This window comes from Nycticebus coucang, chromosome 12 (genome assembly GCF_027406575.1).
Source record: "Nycticebus coucang isolate mNycCou1 chromosome 12, mNycCou1.pri, whole genome shotgun sequence".
In the NCBI taxonomy this organism is placed as follows: Eukaryota; Metazoa; Chordata; class Mammalia; order Primates; family Lorisidae; genus Nycticebus; species Nycticebus coucang.
In genome coordinates, this window is record NC_069791.1 from 9,616,898 (window position 1) to 9,636,659 (window position 19,762).

A 19,762-nucleotide genomic window follows, 5' to 3' on the forward strand; every position below is an offset into this window, starting at 1 on the left:
TTTTTTTTGGTAGAGACAGAGTCTCACTTTATTGAAAGTGTGAGCTAAGTAGAGTGCCATGGTGTCACACAGCTCACAGCAACCTCCAACTCCTTGGCTTAGGCAATTGATTCTCTTGCCTCTGCCTCCCAAGTAGCTGGGACTACAGGCGCCTGCCACAACGCCTGGCTATTTTTTTCTTTTTCTTTTTTTGTTGGTTAACTTAACTTCATTCATGACAAGGTAGCTCTGATACAACTAACTATTTAATTGTGAGATGATGTTGAATTCAGTAAGATTTGTGAAGTAGCTGACTAACCACGTTTTGCTAGTGATACCTTTTGCAAGGTTCGTGAACGGTGTATGTAGATTTTGAAACTGTTTATAATAAAAAATCACAATCATCGCCTTAATACCTAACTGCTGTTGAAAACATGCCAAATATTACACTTAAATGGTTTACATGGGCAGCGCCTGTGGCTCAGTGGGTAGGGCGCCAGCCACATAAACCAAGGGTAGCGGGTTCAAACCTGGCCCCGCCCAAACTGTAACAAAAAAATAGCTGGGCATTGTGGCAGGCACCTGTAGTCCCAGCTACTCTGGAGGTTGAGGCAAAAGAATTGCCTAAGCCCAAGAGCTGGAGGTTGCTGTGAGCTGTGTGACGCCACAGCACTCTACCAAGGGTAATAAAGTGAGACTCTGTCTCTACAAAAAGAAAAACAAATGGTTTACATGCAAACATGGTGCTTACTTAAATGGTTCTGATTTAATCCTCTGAATAACTATGTGAGGTGTGTGTTATTTCCATTTTTCTTTACTTTTTTTAATAATTCTTTTATGGCGGTGCCTGTGGTTCAGTGCGTAGGGCACCAGCCCCATATACAGAGGGTGTTGGGTTTGAACCTGGCCCTGGCCAAACTGTAACAACAAAAAAATTATAATTCTTTTAAGTTTTAGCTATTTTCTTACTGAATAGCAAAACAGGATTAGAGAAGTAGCTTGCCCAAGGCTGTGCAACTCATAAGTCGTATAATAAAGAATAACTAGGTGCAAGTATCAGTCTGTCAAGTGCAGTGGCTCACGCCTATAATCCTAGTACTCTGGGAAGCCAAGGCAGGTGGATTGTATGCACTCACAGGTTCAAGATCAGCCTGAGGAAGAGTGAGACCCCCATCTCTAAAAATAGCCAGGTGTTGGCAGCGCCTGTGGCTCAAAGGAGTAGGGTGCCAGCCCCATATACCAGCAATGGCAGATTCAAACCCGGCCCTGGCCAAGAATTGCAAAATTAAAAAAAAAGAAAATGGCAGGCATCTACAGTCCCAGCTACTCAGGAGGCTGAGGCTAGAGAATCACTTGAGCTCAAGTTTGAGGTTGTTCTGAGCTGTAACGCCATGACACTCTACTGAGGGCAACAAAATAAGACTCTGTCTCAAAAAAATAAAAAAGGGCAGTGCCTGTGGCTCAGTGAGCAGGGTGTCAGCCCCATATACCGAGGGTGGCGGGTTCAAACCCAGCCCCGGCCAAACTGCAACAAAAAAATAGCCGGGTGTTGTGGTGGGCACCTGTAGTCCCAGCTACTCGGGAGGCTGAGGCAGGAGAATCGCTTAAGCCCAGGAGTTGGAGGTTGCTGTGAGCTGTGTGATGCCATGGCACTCTACCAAGGGCAATAAAGTGAAACTCTGTCTCTACAAAAAAAAAAATAATAATAATAAATAAATAAAAACACCTCAGTCTTAGCTTACTAAAGAAATAAGGAGGAGACATGATTGCAAGAGGGACTTTACCTAACAATTGCAATCAGTGTAACTGGCTTATTGTACCCTCAATGAATCCCCAACAATAAAAAAAAAAAAAAAAAAAGAAATAAGGAGGAGTTCTCTATAAGATTTCTTTTGTTTTTTACAACTCTTAGACTATATGATATGATTACTACAAAAAGCAATGTAAAAGTCCCACACTGTCATACCTGGCCACCAGATAACTTCCTGTTTTAGAAACTTTTTTTTTTTTTGTAGAGACAGAGTCTCACTTTATGGCCCTCGGTAGAGTGCCGTGGCCTCACACAGCTCACAGCAACCTCCAACTCCTGGGCTTAAGCGATTCTCTTGCCTCAGCCTCCCAAGTAGCTGGGACTACAGGCGCCTGCCACAACGCCTGGCTATTTTTTGGTTGCAGTTTGGCCGGGGCCGGGTTTGAACCTGCCACCCTCGGTATATGGAGCCAGCACCTTACCGACTGAGCCACAGGTGCCGCCTAGAAACTTTTTTTTTTTTTTTTTTTTTTTTTTTTGAGACGGAGTCTTAAGCCGTCACCCTGAGTAGAGTGCTGTGTCGTCACAGCTCACAGCAACCTCAAACTCCTGGGTTTAAGCGATTCTCTTGCCTCAGCCTCCCAAGCAGCTGGGATTACAGGTACGCACCATAACACCTAGCCATTTTTGGGTTGTTGTCAGTGTTGTTTGGCAGGCCTGGGCTGGATTCGAACCCTCTAGCTCCGGTGTATATGGCTGGCACCCTAGCTGCTTGACGTACAGGCGCCAAGCCTTGTTTTAGAAACTTTATCCTGGTTGGGGACAGTGGCTCACACCTGTAATCTCAGCAGTTTGGGAGGCTGAGGCAGGAAAACCACTTGAGGACAGGAGTTGAATAGCTTGCACAACATAGCAAGACCCCTGTCTATAAAACAATTTAAAATAAGCCTGATATGGAAAAAAAAAATTAGCCTGATATGGTGGTCTGTGCCTGTACTCCTACCTATTCTGGAGGCTGAGGCAAAAGATTGCTTGCGCTCAAGGGTTTAGGGTTAGAATGAGTGATCACGTCACTGCACTCCAGCATAGGTGTAAATATTAAAAAAGAAACTTTATCTTTGTAATTTCTTTGTGATATGGCCATTTATACTTTCCAAATCTGTTTTTTTTTTTTTTTTTTTTTTGAGACAGAGCCTCAAGCTTTTGCCCTGGGTAGAGTGCCATTACATCATAGCTCACAGCAACCTCAAACTCCTGGGCTCAAGTGAATCTCCTGTCTCTGCCTCCCAAGTAGCTGGGACTACAGGTGCCCACCACAACGCCTGGCTATTTTTTGGTTGCAGCCATCATTGTTGTTTGGCGGGCCCAGGCTAGATTCGAACCCGCCGGCTCAGGTGTATGTGGCTGGCACCTTAGCCGCTTGAGCCACAGCGCCGAGCCGGTTTTTTTTTAGACAGAGACTCATTTTGTCAAATATAGTCCTTTTTTTTTAGACCAATTCTCAAGTTGTCACCCTGGGTAGAGTGCTGTGGCATAATAACTCACAGCAACCTCGAACTTGGGCTCAAGCCATCCTTTTGCCTCAGTTTTTTTCTATTTTTAGTAGAGACAGGGTCTCCCTTTTGGTCAGGCTGGTCTCAAACTCCTGAGCTCAAGCAATCCACCCACCTTGGCCTCTCAGAGTGCTAGGATTACAGGTATGATGACCCACTGCGTCAGGCCTTCCAAATGATTTTGAAAGTAGTATATATTCCACAGATGGTAGCTTGCATGGCCTAGGGTCCTTGACATTCTGCTTATGAATTCAGGTTTCTTAGACCTGCATATCCCTGTTACAGGCTTCTAGAAATAACCTACGTCCCTGGGGATGTAAATCTGCAACAAGGTATGTTAATGGTATTACTGCTATGTTTAAGTAGCCTACTGAGAAGTTGAAAGTGTGAGCTAAGTATTTCTTGCTTCAGGTAGATTTTTTTTTTTTTTTTTTTGGCTTTTAGCCAGGGCTGGGTTTGAACCCACCACCTCCGGCATATGGGACCGGCGCCTTACTCCTTGAGCCACAGGCGCCACCCGCTTCAGGTAGATTTTTAATTTAAGTACTATTCTCACTGAAATGTCTTGTTAAAAACCTATATCTGGGGTGGTGCCTGTGGCTGAAGGAGTAGGGCGCCGGTCCCATATGCCAGAGGTGGTGGGTTCAAACCCAGCCCCAGCCAAAAACTGCAAAAAAAAACTATATCTGCTCAACCTTCTACAACTACATCTGTCAATTTATAGGAAATACAGTGGACGGAGGAACATGTTAAATGATATCACAGGTATATAACCAGCAAAAACTTAACCATAGGAAATTCTACAGAACAAGTGATCCCGTTTTTCACAAATACAGTCAATCTCAGGGCTAAATGTGGTGGCTTATGCCTGCAATACCAGCCACTTGGGAGGCTGAGAGAAGGGTTGCTTGGACCAGCAGTTGGAGACAACCTGGGCAACAGAACAAGAACTTGTCTCTAAAAAATGTTTCTTAATTTGGGTGGGTGCAATGGCTCACACTATAATCCTAATATATAATCAGCCTTAGCAAGATCAAGACCCTGTCTCTGTAAGAAATAGAAAAATTAGGCTCGGCGCCTGTGGCTCAAGTGGCTAAGGTGCCAGCCACATACACCTGAGCTGGCGGGTTCAAATCCAGCCTGGGCCCACCATACAACAATGACGGCTCCAACCAAAAAATAGCTGGGCATTGTGGTGGGTGCCTGTAGTCCCAGCTACTTGGGAGGCTGAGGCAGGAGAATCGCTTGAGCCCAGGAGTTGGAGGTTGCTGTGAGCTGTGATGCCACAGCACTCTACCCAGGGTGACAGCTTGAGGCTCTGTCTCAAAAACAAAACAAAACAACAACAGCAAAAAGAAATAGAAAAATTAGCTGGGCATAGTGGCATGCACCTGTAGTCTCAGCTGAGGCTGGAGGATTACTCAAGTCTGGGAATTGGAGGGTAAAGTGAGTTATGATTGTGCCATTGCACTGCATTGTAGCCTGGACAACAGAGTGAGAAAAAAGAAAGTAGTGTCTTAGCCCATTCGTTGAGTGCAAAGTTATAGTGTAGTGAGAAAGATCATGACTAAACACACCAGGTTCAAACTTGACTTTGGTATTTAACTGAATATTATGAACCTCTGTTCTTTCATCTTTAAAATAGTGGCCATGGTATACTTTGTAGGATAGTAAACATTGGGAGTAATGTTTTAATATACAAAAATAGTATATTATAAATACTATTTATTAATACCTAGTGCTGGCGGCACCTGTGGCTCAAAGGGGTAGGGCACCAACTCCATATGCAGGAGGTGGCGGGTTCAAACCCAGCCCTGGCCAAAAACTGCAATAAATAAATAAGTAAGTAAATAAATAAATAAATACCTAGTGCCTAGGTTATAATAGTTAATCAGTTAAATGGTTACTATTCTGTACTTTCAAACATGCTCAATATAGGCTCAGCACCTGTAGCTTAGTGACCAGGGCATCAGCCACATACACCAGAGCTGGTGGGTTCGAATCCAGCCCAGGCCTGCCAAACAACGAGAACTAGAACCAAAAAATAGCTGGGTGTTGTGGTGGATGCCAGTAGTCCCATCTACTTGGGAGGCTGAGACAGTAGAATTGCTTAAGCCAAAGAGTTAGAGGTTGCTGTGAGCTGTGATGTCACAGCACTCTACCCAGGGTGACATAGTGAGACTCTGTCTCAAAAAAAAAAGCTCAATATGTAACAACCCAGCATATAAGCATTAACCCGAATAACCCAATCCATGAAGAACAGACAGTAATCCCTGCCTAATTCTTCTTTGCTGATAATTCCTTCTTTTTCTATCTTCCTCTCCTCCCATTAGTTGATTTATGAAGACTGTATGGATCTGATCGCAAAGCTACCTTGTGTTGCAGCAAAGATCTACCGGAATCTTTACCGGGAGGGCACCAGTATTGGGGCCATTGACTCTAAGCTGGACTGGTCCCACAATTTCACCAACATGTTAGGCTATACTGATGCACAGTTCACTGAGCTCATGCGCCTGTACCTCACTATCCACAGGTGAGCTAGACCCAGCAACCATAGCCACCAGGAGCCAATTGGTGGGAATTTTTCTTTTTTTTTTTTTTAAGCTTTTTCGTATTCTAATCTTCTGGATGGTAGGCAGCAGGGAGATGGCAATGTGGCATAAGGGATGATATAAGACAAGGAAGGGGTCTGGTTAGGAAAGTCAAGAGGCCTAGGGAAATTACAGTAGGCTAAAAACAAAATGGGTCTTCTAGCTGGGAGCAGTCCTTGCTGCTCGCTTTATAGGTGGTCCTTCAGCTTTCTAGGAGCTCCCTCTTCTGTCTGGCCATTGCTGTTAGAGCTGGGTGGGAGTCAGGAAGTTGTGCACCAGGCACCATCAGCCAGTAACCTTTTAGCTCCGTGGATTAATGAACAAAAACTGGTAATGGGCTCGGCATCTGTGGCTCAAGCGGCTAAGGTGCCAGTCACGTACACCTGAGCTGGCGGGTTGGAATCCAGCCCAGGCCCACCAAAACAGCAATGGCGGCTGCAACCAAAAAATAGGCGTTGTGGTGGGCGCCTGTAGTCCCAGCTATTTGGGAGGCGGAGGCAAGAAAATCGCTTAAGCCCAGGAGTTAGTTGGAGGTTGCTGTGAGCTGTGATGCCACAGTACTCTACCCAGGGTGACAGCTTGAGGCTCTGTCTCAAAAAAAAAAAAAAAAAAAACTGGTAATGAGAGATTAGGATGTCTTTTCCAAGAGTTTAGGAGTTTAGGTGTAACTGACTGACTGGGCTAGTCCATAACTAGGCTAGTATGTGACAGATAGGAGAACTACAGGTCTGTGTTTCTATAATCTTTCCTTTTCTTTCTCCCCTTGGCTCTCCCTTCTTAACTTCCCCACAGTGACCATGAAGGTGGCAATGTTAGTGCCCATACCAGCCACTTAGTGGGCAGTGCCCTTTCAGACCCTTACCTGTCCTTTGCAGCAGCCATGAATGGGCTGGCAGGTCCTCTACATGGACTGGCGAATCAGGTAAGACTATTCTTTCTCTTGTTCCACCACATGTTTTTCTTACCCCCACGCTTTGTTCCTGATCTCAGCATTCTCTCCTGGCATAAGAATTGACATTCCTTTGTTCCCCAAACTTTATCCCGTAGGAAGTGCTTGTTTGGCTAACACAACTACAGAAGGAAGTTGGCAAAGATGTATCAGATGAGAAGTTAAGAGACTACATCTGGAACACACTCAACTCAGGACGGGTAAGCAGAGATGCTTAGCAACCAGGAAAAAAGGCAAGACCCAAGTTCTGCAATTTGGAAGAATTAAGAAGAATGAGAGAGGTCCCCAAATTAGAGAAGGAGATTCCCCTCCACCCCATTTGTCTATCCTGAAAAATTTAGAAAAGAATTTCGTAGCTGAGTGTTATGGCACCTGTAGTCCCAGCGATTAGGGAGGCTGAGGCAAGAGAATCGCTCAAGCCCAAGAGTTTGAGGTTGCTGTGAGCTGTAACACCACGGCACTCTACCCAGGGTGACAGCTGGGGACTCTGTCTCAAAAAAATAACAATAATAATTTTTTTTTCTGGGCCAGTTGCAGTGGCTCACACCTGAAATCCTAGCATTCTGGGAGCCCAAGGTGGGTGGATCACTTGAGTTTGGGAGTTTCAGACCAGGCTGACCAAGAGTGAGACCCCCTTCTCTACTAAAAATAGAAAAAGAAAAAAGAATTTGTGGGCTCTTTATACTGGCTTATGCCTATAATCCTAGCACTCTGGGAGGCTGAGGTCGGAGGATTGCTTGAGCTCAGGACTTTGAGACCAGCCTGAGCAAGAGTGAGGCCCTGTCTCTACTTAAAATAGAAAAATTAGCTGAGTATTATGGCAGGTGCCTGTAGTCCCAGATACTTGGGAGGCTGAAGCAGGAGGATTGCTTAAACCCAGGAATTTGCCTAGCTCATGGCAGCCTATTTAAAAATAGAAAAATTAGCCGAGTATGGTGGCCTGTGCCTGTGGTCCCAGCTACTTGGGAGGCTGAGGCAAGTGGATCACTTGAATCTAAGAGTTTGAGGTTGCTGTGAGTTATGGTGACACCATGACACTCTACCCAGGATGACAAAGTGAGACTCTGTCTCAAAAATAAAGAAATTAATTTATTAATTAAAGAATTTATACCTGAAAATACCTAATCTGTCTTGTTTCTCTTACTCTTTATAGGTTGTTCCAGGCTATGGTCACGCAGTTCTAAGGAAGACTGATCCACGATATACCTGTCAGCGAGAGTTTGCTCTGAAACATCTGCCTAATGACCCCATGTTTAAGCTCGTTGCTCAACTCTACAAGATTGTGCCCAATGTCCTCTTAGAACAGGGCAAGGCCAAGAATCCTTGGCCTAATGTAGATGCTCACAGTGGGGTGCTACTTCAGGTGAGTTCTCCTTTCTCTAATTTCCTTTTAATTTGTACCAAACCCTGTTCTTAGCCATGCACAAAATCAGCTCCCTAGTGAGAGCAAGAACTCTTATTCTACTTCCCTCATAGAGCCTTTTTTTTTTTTTTGTTTTCGTCATAGAACCTTTTAATATAATTGGCTGTGATGGGTGGGTGGGTGGGGTGCTGTTGCTCTCACAAAGAATCTCAATTGCTGTAGTTTTCCTAGTGTTGTTTAGAGTCTCTAAGGATTTGCTTTCTCCTGGACTTGAACATGCGCTGTCTCTGAGCCTTAAAGCCTTTTTCTCTTCTACCTTACAGTACTATGGCATGACGGAGATGAATTACTACACGGTCCTGTTCGGGGTGTCACGGGCACTGGGTGTACTAGCACAGCTCATCTGGAGCCGAGCCCTAGGCTTCCCTCTAGAGAGGCCCAAGTCCATGAGCACAGATGGTCTAATGAAGTTTGTGGACTCTAAGTCAGGGTAAAACAAGTCTGGGAGGAAACTGACTACCAGAAAGTGAGGAAGCTTAAAATATATATATATAAAATATATATATGTATTTATATATATATATATATACACTTTTGTTTCAGGGGGCCTTTAAAGACTTAAGATTAAATTGTATCTGAGGTACCGATAATGTTTGAGGTTAAAATATAAATTACAACTTTAAAAAATGAAAATGACCCCTTATTCCCTAACAGCTCCCTTCCCCTGCCTGGTATGAACTGCCCGTCAACTGTAGAATGACCAGGACTAACGCATGTAGTACAGGTTAGGTTTGGTTCCCCACCATCTCTCCAGTGAGAATCTGGTTCCTCTTTCTCTGGGTCATAGCTGGTTGCAGAGTCTGCAGCAGTCACCTTGGAGTTTTTGCTTCTACTTTACCAAGCCCTCAATTAGCCAGCAAACCAGGACTCTGTCCTGTTTCCATAGGAATCATGTTGGATTGTCAGCTGCACCCAACCCCTTACCCTACTCCATACACATAAATGTCTCCTAGCAGAGCCTATTGGTTAGGTGACATGCTTTGGCAATTTTTTTATGCCACCACGTGACCATAAAAGCATGGCATTTGTTGTGACTGGCACCCAGTGTTTAATTTTCACTTTTTAAAATTATCTCATTAAATTAAAGTCTGGGAGTGTTTTGTTTCCCATTACTTTAAAATTTACCTTCTTCCAGGCTTTCTGTACCTGCTGTACCTCAGTCTGTGGGTGTTCTGGACCTTCCCTCCTTGGTCCCCGTTAGAGACCTCTTTCAGCAGATTTGTCTGATCTGCGGTTTGTCCCAGTCATTGGGTTTTATCAGTGCTTTTAATGTGAACTATAAGCTTTTTACTTCCACAGAATACAAGCGACTACCTTCTGACCATCACCCCCACTGCTCTTTAATATGCTGTGGGACAGCGACTTAGGAATGATCGGCATCGTATCTTTAGAGTCTGGTCCCAGGGTTACTAGCATCCCTTTTTGAATAGGGAAATCATTCATGATTGGACATGGATGCCTTTGAGTATCAGATCTGGGAAATGAGGACATTAAAAATAGTAAGCTTCCCTCATCTCCTTCAAGAAGATGCTCCTTTATTTATCAACATCCTTTTCCTGCCCTTTCCCTAAGAGCTCACAGTATGTGTTTTAGAAGCCCCCTTTGCACAGGTTTTCAATGACTCAATACTCTCCTACCTTTTCTTTGAGAAAGGGTTAAGATACACTCCTGCTGTGCCCCTTTCTTCCTTCAAAACTCCTGCCTGTGTTTGTGTAGATCCCCAATCCCCAGAACCACACTTGTCAAGATGGACACACTGTAACCCCTGGGTAACTGTCAGGTCATGATGCAGACTTCAGGTTGTTCTGTATAAAATGCAAAATAAATGTTTTTATTAACAATGCTTGAGCCTGCTGTTAAATAAGAACTGGAAGAATTTTTATTATGAGGTAGGAATCTGGCTAGTAAGATCCTGAAGGTAGCAAGTTTTAAGTTATCCTCTATATCCCTTTATCTTTAGGGACGTTTGACCTTCTTTTAACCTAATCAGTGAAAGCCTCCTGAGAGATATCCAAAAGAGACTTTTATCCTTCCTCAAGATTAGGAAGACCCTGGCTCGGCGCCTGTAGCTCAAGCGGCTAAGGCGCCAGCCACATACACCTGAGCTGGCGGGTTCAAATCCAGCCCGGGCCCGCCAAACAACAATGAACGGCTGCAACCAAAAAATAGCCAGGTGGTGTGGCAGGCGCCTGTGGTCCCAGCTACTTGGGAGGCGGAGGCAGGAGAATCTCTTGAGCCCAAGAGTTGGAGGTTGCTGTGAGCTGTGAAGCCATGGCACTCTACCCAGGGTGACAGCTTGAGGCTCTGTCTCAAAAAAAAAAGAAAAGATTAAGAAGACTTTGATTTTTAGCCCCTAACCTTAATTCTGTTTTTTTTCTTTTTTGTAGAGACAGAGTCTCACTTTATCGCCCTCGGTAGAGTGCCGTGGCATCACACAGCTCACAGCAACCTCCAGCTCCTGGGCTTAGGCGATTCTCTTGCCTCGGCCTCCCGAGTAGCTGGGACCACAGGCGCCCGCCACAATGCCCAGCTATTTTTTGGTTGCAGTTTGGCTGGGGCCGGGCTTGAACCCGCCACCCTCGGTATATGGGGCCGGCGCCTTACCGACTGAGCCACAGGCGCTGCCCAATTCTGTTGTAAGGACATTGATTTAAGGACTATTATCATTCAAGGACTACCTCTGAGACCAGGAGTGCTTATGTGAATAAGAACTGGTTTAGGCTTGATGGCTGTGGCTCAAGTGGCTAAGACACCAGCCTCATAACACCTGAGCTGGCAGGTTTGAATCCAGCCCTAGCCTGCCAAACAACAATGACAGCTGCAACCAAAAAATAGCCGGGCGATGTGGCAGGCGCCTGTAGTCCCAGCTACTTGGGAGGCGGAGGCAGGAGAATCACTTGAGCCCAAGAGTTGGAGGTTGCTGTGAGCTGTGATACCACGGCACTCTACCCAAGGCGACAGCTTGAGGCTTTGTCTCAAAGAAGAAGAAAAAATAAAAACTGGTCTATCCCACTGGGTGAAAGGAACAAGCCACAGTACACCAGGAACAAATGGGCTGGGGACTGCTAGCTCAGGACCCAAGCCACTAGAGGGCTGTGCTGCTTCTCTTAAGGAGGTCACCAAAATAACAAGAGGTGGTCCTGAGGGCATCAGATATATGGGAGGTCTAAGACCAGATGATTCTGGCCTAAGACTCTTGCTGCAACTGACCTTCTCAAAAAGTCTATAAATAGGCAAGGGGGTGGGTCCTGGGTCCTGGCTTGTAGCATATGCTACTATAGTTAGCAGGGACACTATGTCCAAGAGGCCTTCTTACACCTTCATTCCCCCAGGGAAGGAAGCCATGACTTTTCATCTACTCTGCTTTATCTACATACTCCTTCAAGAAACAATACATTAAAGCCAAATTCACAGTCATAATTTATTGAAATTTTATAAAAATTCAGATCAAGTGGAAGAATAAGGTACAACCTAAGAGAACAAAGACACTTCTGTTCAGTAATTTGTTTTTTTTCTCCTGGGCCCTGTGGCACTGATGGTAAGAAAGCCTCCTTGTTATCTACTAGCCAGGCAGCATGGAAATATTCTTAGATAAGGCTTTACAGATTTTAGGTTGGGGGGCAGGTTGCCTTTTAACTTCAGGCAGTGCAGAAGTTACTACTCAGTACCTCTGTGCCAGAAGAAAATTTCAATTTATTTAGTTCTTAGAGAAGTTACTATCTTACTGTAATCAGAAACTAAGGTGCCCTGACAGGGCCCGGAGACAACCACACAGTCTTGATTCTGATTCACTGTGAAAAGGCTGAAGTCATATCAGGCTCTCAGCATGGGCCTGACCCTTTCCTGGGCATGTCACATTTCCCCACCCCCACTTTTTCTTTCCCCCAGCATAGAACCCAATTTCTGGGGAATTGAGGGGAGGAACAGTATTTATGAGCACAGTCTCCTCTCATAGGAACAGGAGCCAAACCAAATAAGAGGAAGGGGAGTAGAGGAAAGACTTAAGGAAAAATCCTTTGCCTCAAGTCTGGTGCACTTCATGGAACATCAGTTCACGGGGGATGGCTGTTTCTGGACCAAACTTGGTGGCTGCCCGACGCTCAAAGGCAGCAACATTCTGTTTCACAACCTCGTCAAAAAACATAGTGGCCAGCTGGGAGTGCAGCAGAGAACGAAATTCAAAGGAAATCTGGGAATAGGTAAGAGACAGTCAGAAACTTCAAGGCCATTTTGGATAATCTCTGGCCAAATGCAAGGACGCGGTTCCTCAGTTCCTTTTCCTCCCCCGCCCTCCTACAGTTCCTTAGATCCCCTTGAGATCCCTAACAAGGCTGAGCACAGAGTACAGGTTGGTACAGGTTCAGACCTGTGGAAACTGACCTCAGAAATGCTAAGTGCTAGCTATACTTAAAGAATAATCCTGTCACAGTACTTCATTTCTGCCCCACATGCAACCCTAGCCCTATGCTACACAGCCTCCTGACTCACCGAAAAGTCCACAGTACAGGTTCGGGGATAGGCAGGAATACCAGGGCTGAATCGCCAAACCGTCTCTAAGTGGTTGAAGAGCTTGCCATCAGTACAAATAGCCTAGAATAGAACAATCAGTTTGTTAAATAACATTAGTAAGTATAGGAGGCACTTTGAAGGAATTGAAAGCCATCTTCAATCTCTTCTAATATTTTATCAGAAAAATATTTGTCATGTGGAGATACAGTAATTACAAGGAAGGCCAAAATAGCCCTTTTATTTATTTATTCTTTTGTAGAGACAGTCTCACTGTACCGCCCTCGGGTAGAGTGCCGTGGCGTCACACGGCTCACAGCAACCTCTAACTCTTGGGCTTACACGATTCTCTTGCCTCAGTCTCCCGAGCAGCTGGGACTACAGGCGCCCGCCACAACACCCGGCTATTTTTTTGTTGCAGTTTGGCTGGGGCTGGGTTTGAACCTGCCACCCTGGGCATATGGGGCCGGCGCCCTACTCACTGAGCCACAGGCGCCGCCCCAAAATAGCCCTTTTAATGTGACAGTGCTAAGGAACACAAAAACGTATTGGACACTCCCAATCAGGCCTTACCTTGACCATGTGAGGTTTGACCATGGAAACTGCAGAGGTATAACGTTCAATGACAGGTGGAAAGCCAACCTCCAACTGGGCCTTCAGGTGACCTTTACGGCTAGATACCACCAGAGACTTCTTACACCAGGGCACAAACTCGCGATATTCCTGGACGTTGGACACCACCTCATACATCTCCTGCATTGAATACCTAGGGGAAGAGGAATCAGGCCAAGGAACTGCCAGCTGGGTCAGGTTTCTCTTTGCCATAAGTCTCCAGCTCATAACTTTATCCATTAACCATGCACCTTCAGGAACTAGAAGATCCAAATAAGCCTGAATGAATGACTTCTCAAAAGCAATTGTGCAGGCTCAGCGCCCCTAGCTCAGTGAGTTAGGGTACCAGTCACATACAGCAAGGCTAGCAGGTTCAAGCCCGGCCCGGGCCTGCTAAAATAACAATGACAACTGCAGCCAAGAAATAGCCAGGCCTTGTGGCAGGCACCTGTAGTCCCAGCTACTTGGGAGGCTGAGGCAAGAGAATTGCTTAAGCCCAAGAGTTTGAGATTGCGGTGAGTTGTGATGTCACGGCACTCTACCAAGGGCGACATAATGAGACTCTCAAAAAGGGAGTGGGGGGGGCGCCTGTGGCTCTGCAGGGTGCCGGCCCCATATACCACCCAGGGTGGTGGGTTGGGTTTGGGTTTGATTTTGGCCCTGCCAAACTGCAACAAACTAACAAAATAGCCAGGTGCTATGGTGGTGTCTATAATCCCAGCTACTCAGAAGGCTGAGGCAAGAGAATAGCCTAAACCCAAGAGCTGGAGGTTGCTGTGATGTCACAGCACTCTACTGAGAGAGATAAAGTGAGACTCTGTCTCTAAAAAAAAAAAAAAAAAAAGCAATTGTGCAAATCTCCATGATGCTAACATTACGTTATGTTTTGCAGTTTACAGAATGCTTTGGCATTCATTATTTTTATCGTAGGAGAGAGGGACATCTAAGAACAGGCTGTCAGTTTTACTAGTGATCACACAAAAATCAGACCCCAGCTCTATAACTTCCTGACAAGGCAGGCAAAAATAGTTTAATGTGATTGAGCCCTAGGAAAATTACCTGTGCCTACATTGCTCATCTATAAATCAGAGGCAATTAATAGTACCTGATTTGTAGGTTTGTTGTGAGGATTAAATGATAAAAATCTAAGCAGCCTAGCTGTGTGCATGTAGCACGTACTAAATTAAGTTAGCTATTTCTCTGGAAGGCTGAGATGGGTGGATCACCTGAGCTCAGAAGTTCAAGACCAGCCTGAGCAAGAGCAAGACCCCAGTCTCAAACAATAGCTGGGTGTGGTGGCCCGTGCCTGTTGTTCCAGCTACTTGGGAGGCTGAGGCAGAAGGATGATCACTTTAGCCCAAGAGTTGAGGCTGCTGTGAGCTATGACGATATGGCACTGTACAATGGGCAACAAAATAAGACTTTCTCAAAAAAAAAAAAAAAGCCATTACACTGTGCTCAGAACACTTTTTTTTTTTTAAGAGACAGAATCTCACTTTGTCACCCTAGTGCCATGGCGTCATAACTCACAGCAACTTCAAACTCTAGGGCTGAAGAGATTCTTTTGCCTCAGCCTCCCAAGTAGCTGGGATCACACGCGTGAGCCACTGCCCCCAGTGTAGAACACTTTTTTTTTTTTTGTAGAGACAGAGTCTCACTTTAGGGCCCTCAGTAGAGTGCCGTGGCCTCATAGCTCACAGCAACCTCCAACTCTTGGGCTTAAGCGATTCTCTTGCCTCAGCCTCCCAAGTAGCTGGGACTACAGGCGCCTGCCACAATGCCCGGCTATTTTTTGGTTGCAGTTTGGCCTGGGCTGGGTTTGAACCCGCCACCCTCGGTATATGTGGCCGGCGCCTTACTGACTGAGCCACAGGCGCCACCCAGAACACTTTTTTTTTTTGAGACAGAGTCTCACTATGTTGCCCTCAGTAGAATGCCATGGCGTCACAGCTCACGGCAACCTCCAACTCTTGGGCTTAAGCAATTCTCTTGCCTCAGTCTCCCAAGTAGCTGGGACTGCAGGTGCCTGCCACAACACCCAGCTATTTTTGTTGTTGTTGTTGTTGTTGTTGTTGTAATTGTCATTATTGTTCAGCAGGCCCTGGTTGGGTTTGAACCCGCCTGGTCCAGTGTATGTGGCCTAGGCCCTAGCCACTGAGCTATAGGCACGGAGCCTAGAACACAGTTTTTAAAAGTCAGGTCACCAGAGAAATAACAGTCCTAGAGTAGGGTCCAACCCTAGTCTTATTTTACTTGCAGATATACAGGAACTGAAAAAGGGGGAAATCAAGTTTTGGAGGCTGGCATGGGAGAATAAAAGGATAAATAATAGATCTGGAGCCAGATATTAATTAACCTTGCCCCCTACTGGTACTCTTACATTCTAGCCTCGACATGGTTATTGGAGGCAAAGGGGAGATAAAAGGGTACAGGGGGTGGCGCCTGTGGCTCAGTGAGTAGGTCGCCGGCATCATATACCGAGGGTAGCGGGTTCAAACCCGGCCTCGGCCAAACTGTAACCAAAAAATAGCCGGGCGTTGTGGCAGGCGCCTGTAGTCCCAGCTGCTCGGGAGACTGAGACAAGAGAATCGCGTAAACCCCAAAGCTGGAGGTTGCTGTGAGCCGTGGGATGTTATGGCACTCTACCGAGGGCGGTAAAGTGAGACTCTGTCTCTACAAAAAAAAAAAAAAAAAGGGTACAGGGTGGGAAAGGATGCTCACCCCATGATCCTGCGCTCCGAGTAAGCCTTTCGCTTGTTGGTGAAGGGGGCAGCAAAGCCCATGAAAGAACGGCTGGGAGGTAAGCCAGCTTCAGCCACCAAGACCTGGGCAGCCCTAGGCAAGAAAAGGCTGCAGGAGATCAGAAACCTAAGGCCAAAAGGAAAGAAGAGGAAACCTTACTCTTCTTTATATTCCTTTAACATTTTCAGGTGAAGAGGAAGAAGGGCGCACCCCAGAGGAAGGACGTTCAGACTGGCTTTCCCCCCCAGCACCTGCTGCGCCGGCCAGGCCCTCTGGCCAAGCAATCACGAGTGCAAAAGGTCTAGGGTAGCTGAGGACAGGGCTTGGGGTGGGAATGGGAAAAAGCAGAGTGCACACGAAGCCCCAGTAGCCTTCCACTCAGGCTACGCTACTACTGAAGCTAAGATTCTAAGAGTCTCTGCCCTAGGCCCCGCCAGGCCCGTTATTGCTAGAGCGCCCACCAGGGCCAAAAAGTGGTTGGACACCCACCCCGAGGGCATCCCTTCTCGTATAACTTGCAAAAGCATCCTCCAAAGCTCCGCATGAGGTCCCCGGGCACAACGCTGCGGGCTGCCACCGCGCCTGCATCCCAAGGCTGCAACCTTCCACCGCAGAACCTCGGGGTCCTAAGCGACCCCCTGTTGCCCGGAGCGGACGTCCGCGCCTCGGCTCACCTCATTGGTCGCGGCTGTCGCAGAGGGCCTGGAGGCGGGGCCGGGCGCGCGCCCGGGCGGAGCGAGAGGACTCCGCAGTGCTGGGCAGCCGCGCGGGTCCCAGTGGAAAACCGCCGCGCGCCGGCCGAGGCCATGCGCGCGACACTCCCTAGCCCAGTGGGATCCGACACTGGCTGCTCCCACTCACTCCAGAGGAGGAACGGCAGGAAGCGACTGCCCAGTGGATCCCGGGCGACCCGCGGGGGCAGCGACGGCTCCTCGCCCTGCTCCGGTCCTGACGGCCGGGTAGGCTAGAACTGAAGCCGGTACCGCTGTTCCGCAGCTCCCGGTACCCCCACGTCACGCCGTTGCCATGGCTCGGGACTGGGAGAGGGAGGAAGGAAGGGGACAACGCTGTGGGTTGGGAGATGTAGTTCCACACCCCGGGCGAGTAAGGGCTCTGGGATATGTGTTTGAGAAGCTGCAGAGCTGACCCAGGGAAGCGAGGTCATCAGGCAGAAACGACTTGGCAACTCCGTGGGTCACAGGACCTGATGCGTAGGCACAGAGGCAATTTCGTGGGCGTGTCAATAGCAGATATCTGTGATCCTCTGAACGCCTCTCTTAGAGCCTTTATCATATTCCGTCTTGTTTGTATAATAGAAGATCTGTTCATCTTTGTAGCCTCCACAGGGCCTGTATTACATCTTTGAGAAAGGAAATTACGTTCCAAGCAAGCTCTGAGCTAAGATTTTGCAGTTTTCTCTTTTAATATTTACAGAAAGAAGTTGGGATGGAAAGAACCAGACAATTTTAGACTAGAGAACAATCTTTGGAAAAGTGTTCACTTGGGGCGGCGCTTGTGGCTCAAATGGGTAGGGCGCCGGCCCCATATGCCGGAGGTTCAAACCCAGCCCCGGCCAAAAACGGCAAAAAAAAAAAAAAAAAAAAAAAGAAAGAAAGAAAGAAAAGAAAAGTGTGCACTTGAAGAAGAGTGAGACAGAAACCCAGGCATTTAATTATCATAGTACTACCTTGTATGATGCAAGGAGGAAAAAAATGCTCTTGATAACAGTGGAGAGAAGAAAAGAATAAAAAAGAAGACTCCTGTGGAATGGGGCGCTGGCCCCATGTGCGGAGGTGGCGACTTCGAGCCCAGCCCCTGCCAAAAACTGCAAAAAAAAATAAAAATAAAAAAATAAAAAAGAGAGGAGAATGGGCGACAGCCCCACATACCGAGGGTGGCGGGTTAAAAAAAAAAAAAGAGAGAGAGTGGGGCGGCGCCTGTGGCTCAGTGAGTAGGGCGCTGGCCCCATATACCGAGGGTGGCAGGTTCAAACCCAGCCCCGGCCAAACTGCAACAAAAAAATAGCCGGGCCTTGTGGCGGGCGCTTGTAGTCCCAGCTGCTCGGGAGGGAGAATCACGTAAGCCCAAGAGCTGGAGGTTGCTGTGAGCCGTGTGACGCCACGGCACTCTACCGAGGGCAGTAAAGTGAGACTCTGTCTCTACCAAAAAAAAAAAGAGAGAGAATTAAATAAAACAATTAGAAAGATGACTGGGGCCGGGTGCAGTGGCTTACGCCTGTAATCCCAACACTTAAGAGGCCGAGGCAGGTGGATTGACTGAGCTCATAGGTCAAGACCAGCCTGAGCCAGAGAGTCACTGGGCCCGAGGCCCAGTGTCTAAATATAGCCGGACATTGTGGGTGGCACCCATAGTCTCAGCTACTGGGGAGGAGCAAGAGAATCGCTTCAGCCCAAGAGTTAAGAGGTTGCTGTGAGCTTTGATGCCACAGCATTCTACCAAGGGAGAACAAGTGAGAATCTGTTTCAAAAAAAACAAAAGTGGGGGGGGGGGCGCCTGTGGTTCAGCGGGTAGGGCGCCGGCCCCATTACTGAAGGTGGCGGCTTCAAACGCGCCCCGGCCAAACTGCAATAGCCTGCCGTTGTGGTGGGCGCCTGAAGTCCCAGCTACTCTGGAGGCTGAGGCAAGAGAATCGCCTAAGCCCAGGAGTTGGAGGTTGCTGTGAGCTGTGTGATGCCCAAGCCCAGGAGTTGGAGGTTGCTGTGAGCTGTGTGATGCCACGGCACTCTACCGAGGGTAATGAAGTGAGACTCTGTCTCTACAAAAAAGAAAAAAAAAAAAAAGAAGAAAGACAGAGGACTCGATTTAGGTGGATGCCAGAGCAATTGAAAATTTTTAATGTGGCCCTACCTATAATCACAGCACTCTGGGAGACTGAAGCAGGAGGATGGCTGGAGCCTCAGAATCCAAGACTAGCTAAGCAACACAGGGAGACCCCAAAACTCTACAAAATATTTTAAAATTCCCCGGTAATTTTAACATCAAGGCAAATTAATTAATTAATTTAAAAAACACTGTTCTTTTTTTTTTTTTTTTGTAGAGACAGAGTCTTACTTTATGGCCCTCGGTAGAGTGCCGTGGCCTCACACAGCTCACAGCAACCTCCAACTCCTGGGCCTAAGCCATTCTCTTGCCTCAGCCTCCCGAGTAGCCAGAACCACAGGCGCCTGCCACAACGCCCGGCTATTTTTTTGTTGCAGTTTGGCGGGGGCTGGGTTTGAACCCGCCACCCTCGGCATATGGGGACAGCGCCCTACTCACTGAGCCACAGGCGCCGCCCCCAAAACACTGTTCTGCTTCCATAGCATTTAGTACTACTAGTTCAATAAATAATTGTTGACCACATGAAGGATCTGTCATCTTTCCTTTTATTCTCTTTTTTCCTATTAGGGGGCATGAAACCCCAAGTTAGAGAAAGATATTGCTTTTTTCTCTCCTGAAATCTCTTCATTTCCCCTCAGCACTTCAGAGGACTTGACATGTGCACACCCTCCATACCCGTCCCCGCTACCATGGTACAGTATCTCCTTCAGTTCAAAGATGATAATCTGGAGTCACCTTCAAGTGGACATGTGACACTGAAGGACACATTTACTTCAATGTGTCCAGCCCCAGCTCTTTTGACTAAGGGCTTACATA

The 19,762-nt window shown here is 47.0% G+C and overlaps 2 protein-coding genes across 4 annotated transcripts in view; one reads left to right on the forward strand and one right to left on the reverse strand.

Moving 5' to 3' along the window:
- CS (citrate synthase) overlaps positions 1 to 10,088 on the forward strand; it is a 38,560-nt gene extending 28,472 nt beyond the window's left edge. The window contains exons 7-11 of the mRNA XM_053555982.1: positions 5,616 to 5,815; positions 6,666 to 6,795; positions 6,921 to 7,022; positions 7,976 to 8,185; positions 8,509 to 10,088. Coding sequence (XP_053411957.1) covers positions 5,616 to 5,815; positions 6,666 to 6,795; positions 6,921 to 7,022; positions 7,976 to 8,185; positions 8,509 to 8,679 — 813 coding nt within the window. The 3' untranslated portion in view covers positions 8,680 to 10,088. The remainder of the gene's footprint in view (positions 1 to 5,615; positions 5,816 to 6,665; positions 6,796 to 6,920; positions 7,023 to 7,975; positions 8,186 to 8,508) is intronic.
- A 1,583-nt stretch (positions 10,089 to 11,671) lies between these two features.
- Positions 11,672 to 17,290, reverse strand: COQ10A (coenzyme Q10A). Of its 3 annotated transcripts, none has more exons than XM_053555992.1 (5): positions 16,780 to 17,290; positions 16,085 to 16,231; positions 13,325 to 13,517; positions 12,734 to 12,835; positions 11,672 to 12,434 (listed from the first exon to the last, which is right to left on the reverse strand). In XM_053555992.1, the coding sequence occupies exons 1-5, from the start codon at positions 16,911 to 16,913 to the stop codon at positions 12,267 to 12,269; spliced, it is 744 nt and encodes a 247-aa protein (XP_053411967.1). In that variant the 5' UTR covers positions 16,914 to 17,290; the 3' UTR covers positions 11,672 to 12,266. The 3 variants fall into 3 exon arrangements, with proteins under 3 accessions (XP_053411967.1, XP_053411968.1, XP_053411969.1); XM_053555993.1 differs by lacking the exon at positions 16,780 to 17,290 and adding an exon at positions 16,595 to 16,765; XM_053555994.1 differs by lacking the exon at positions 16,780 to 17,290 and adding an exon at positions 16,625 to 16,740.
- Between the last annotated feature and the right edge of the window lie 2,472 nt (positions 17,291 to 19,762).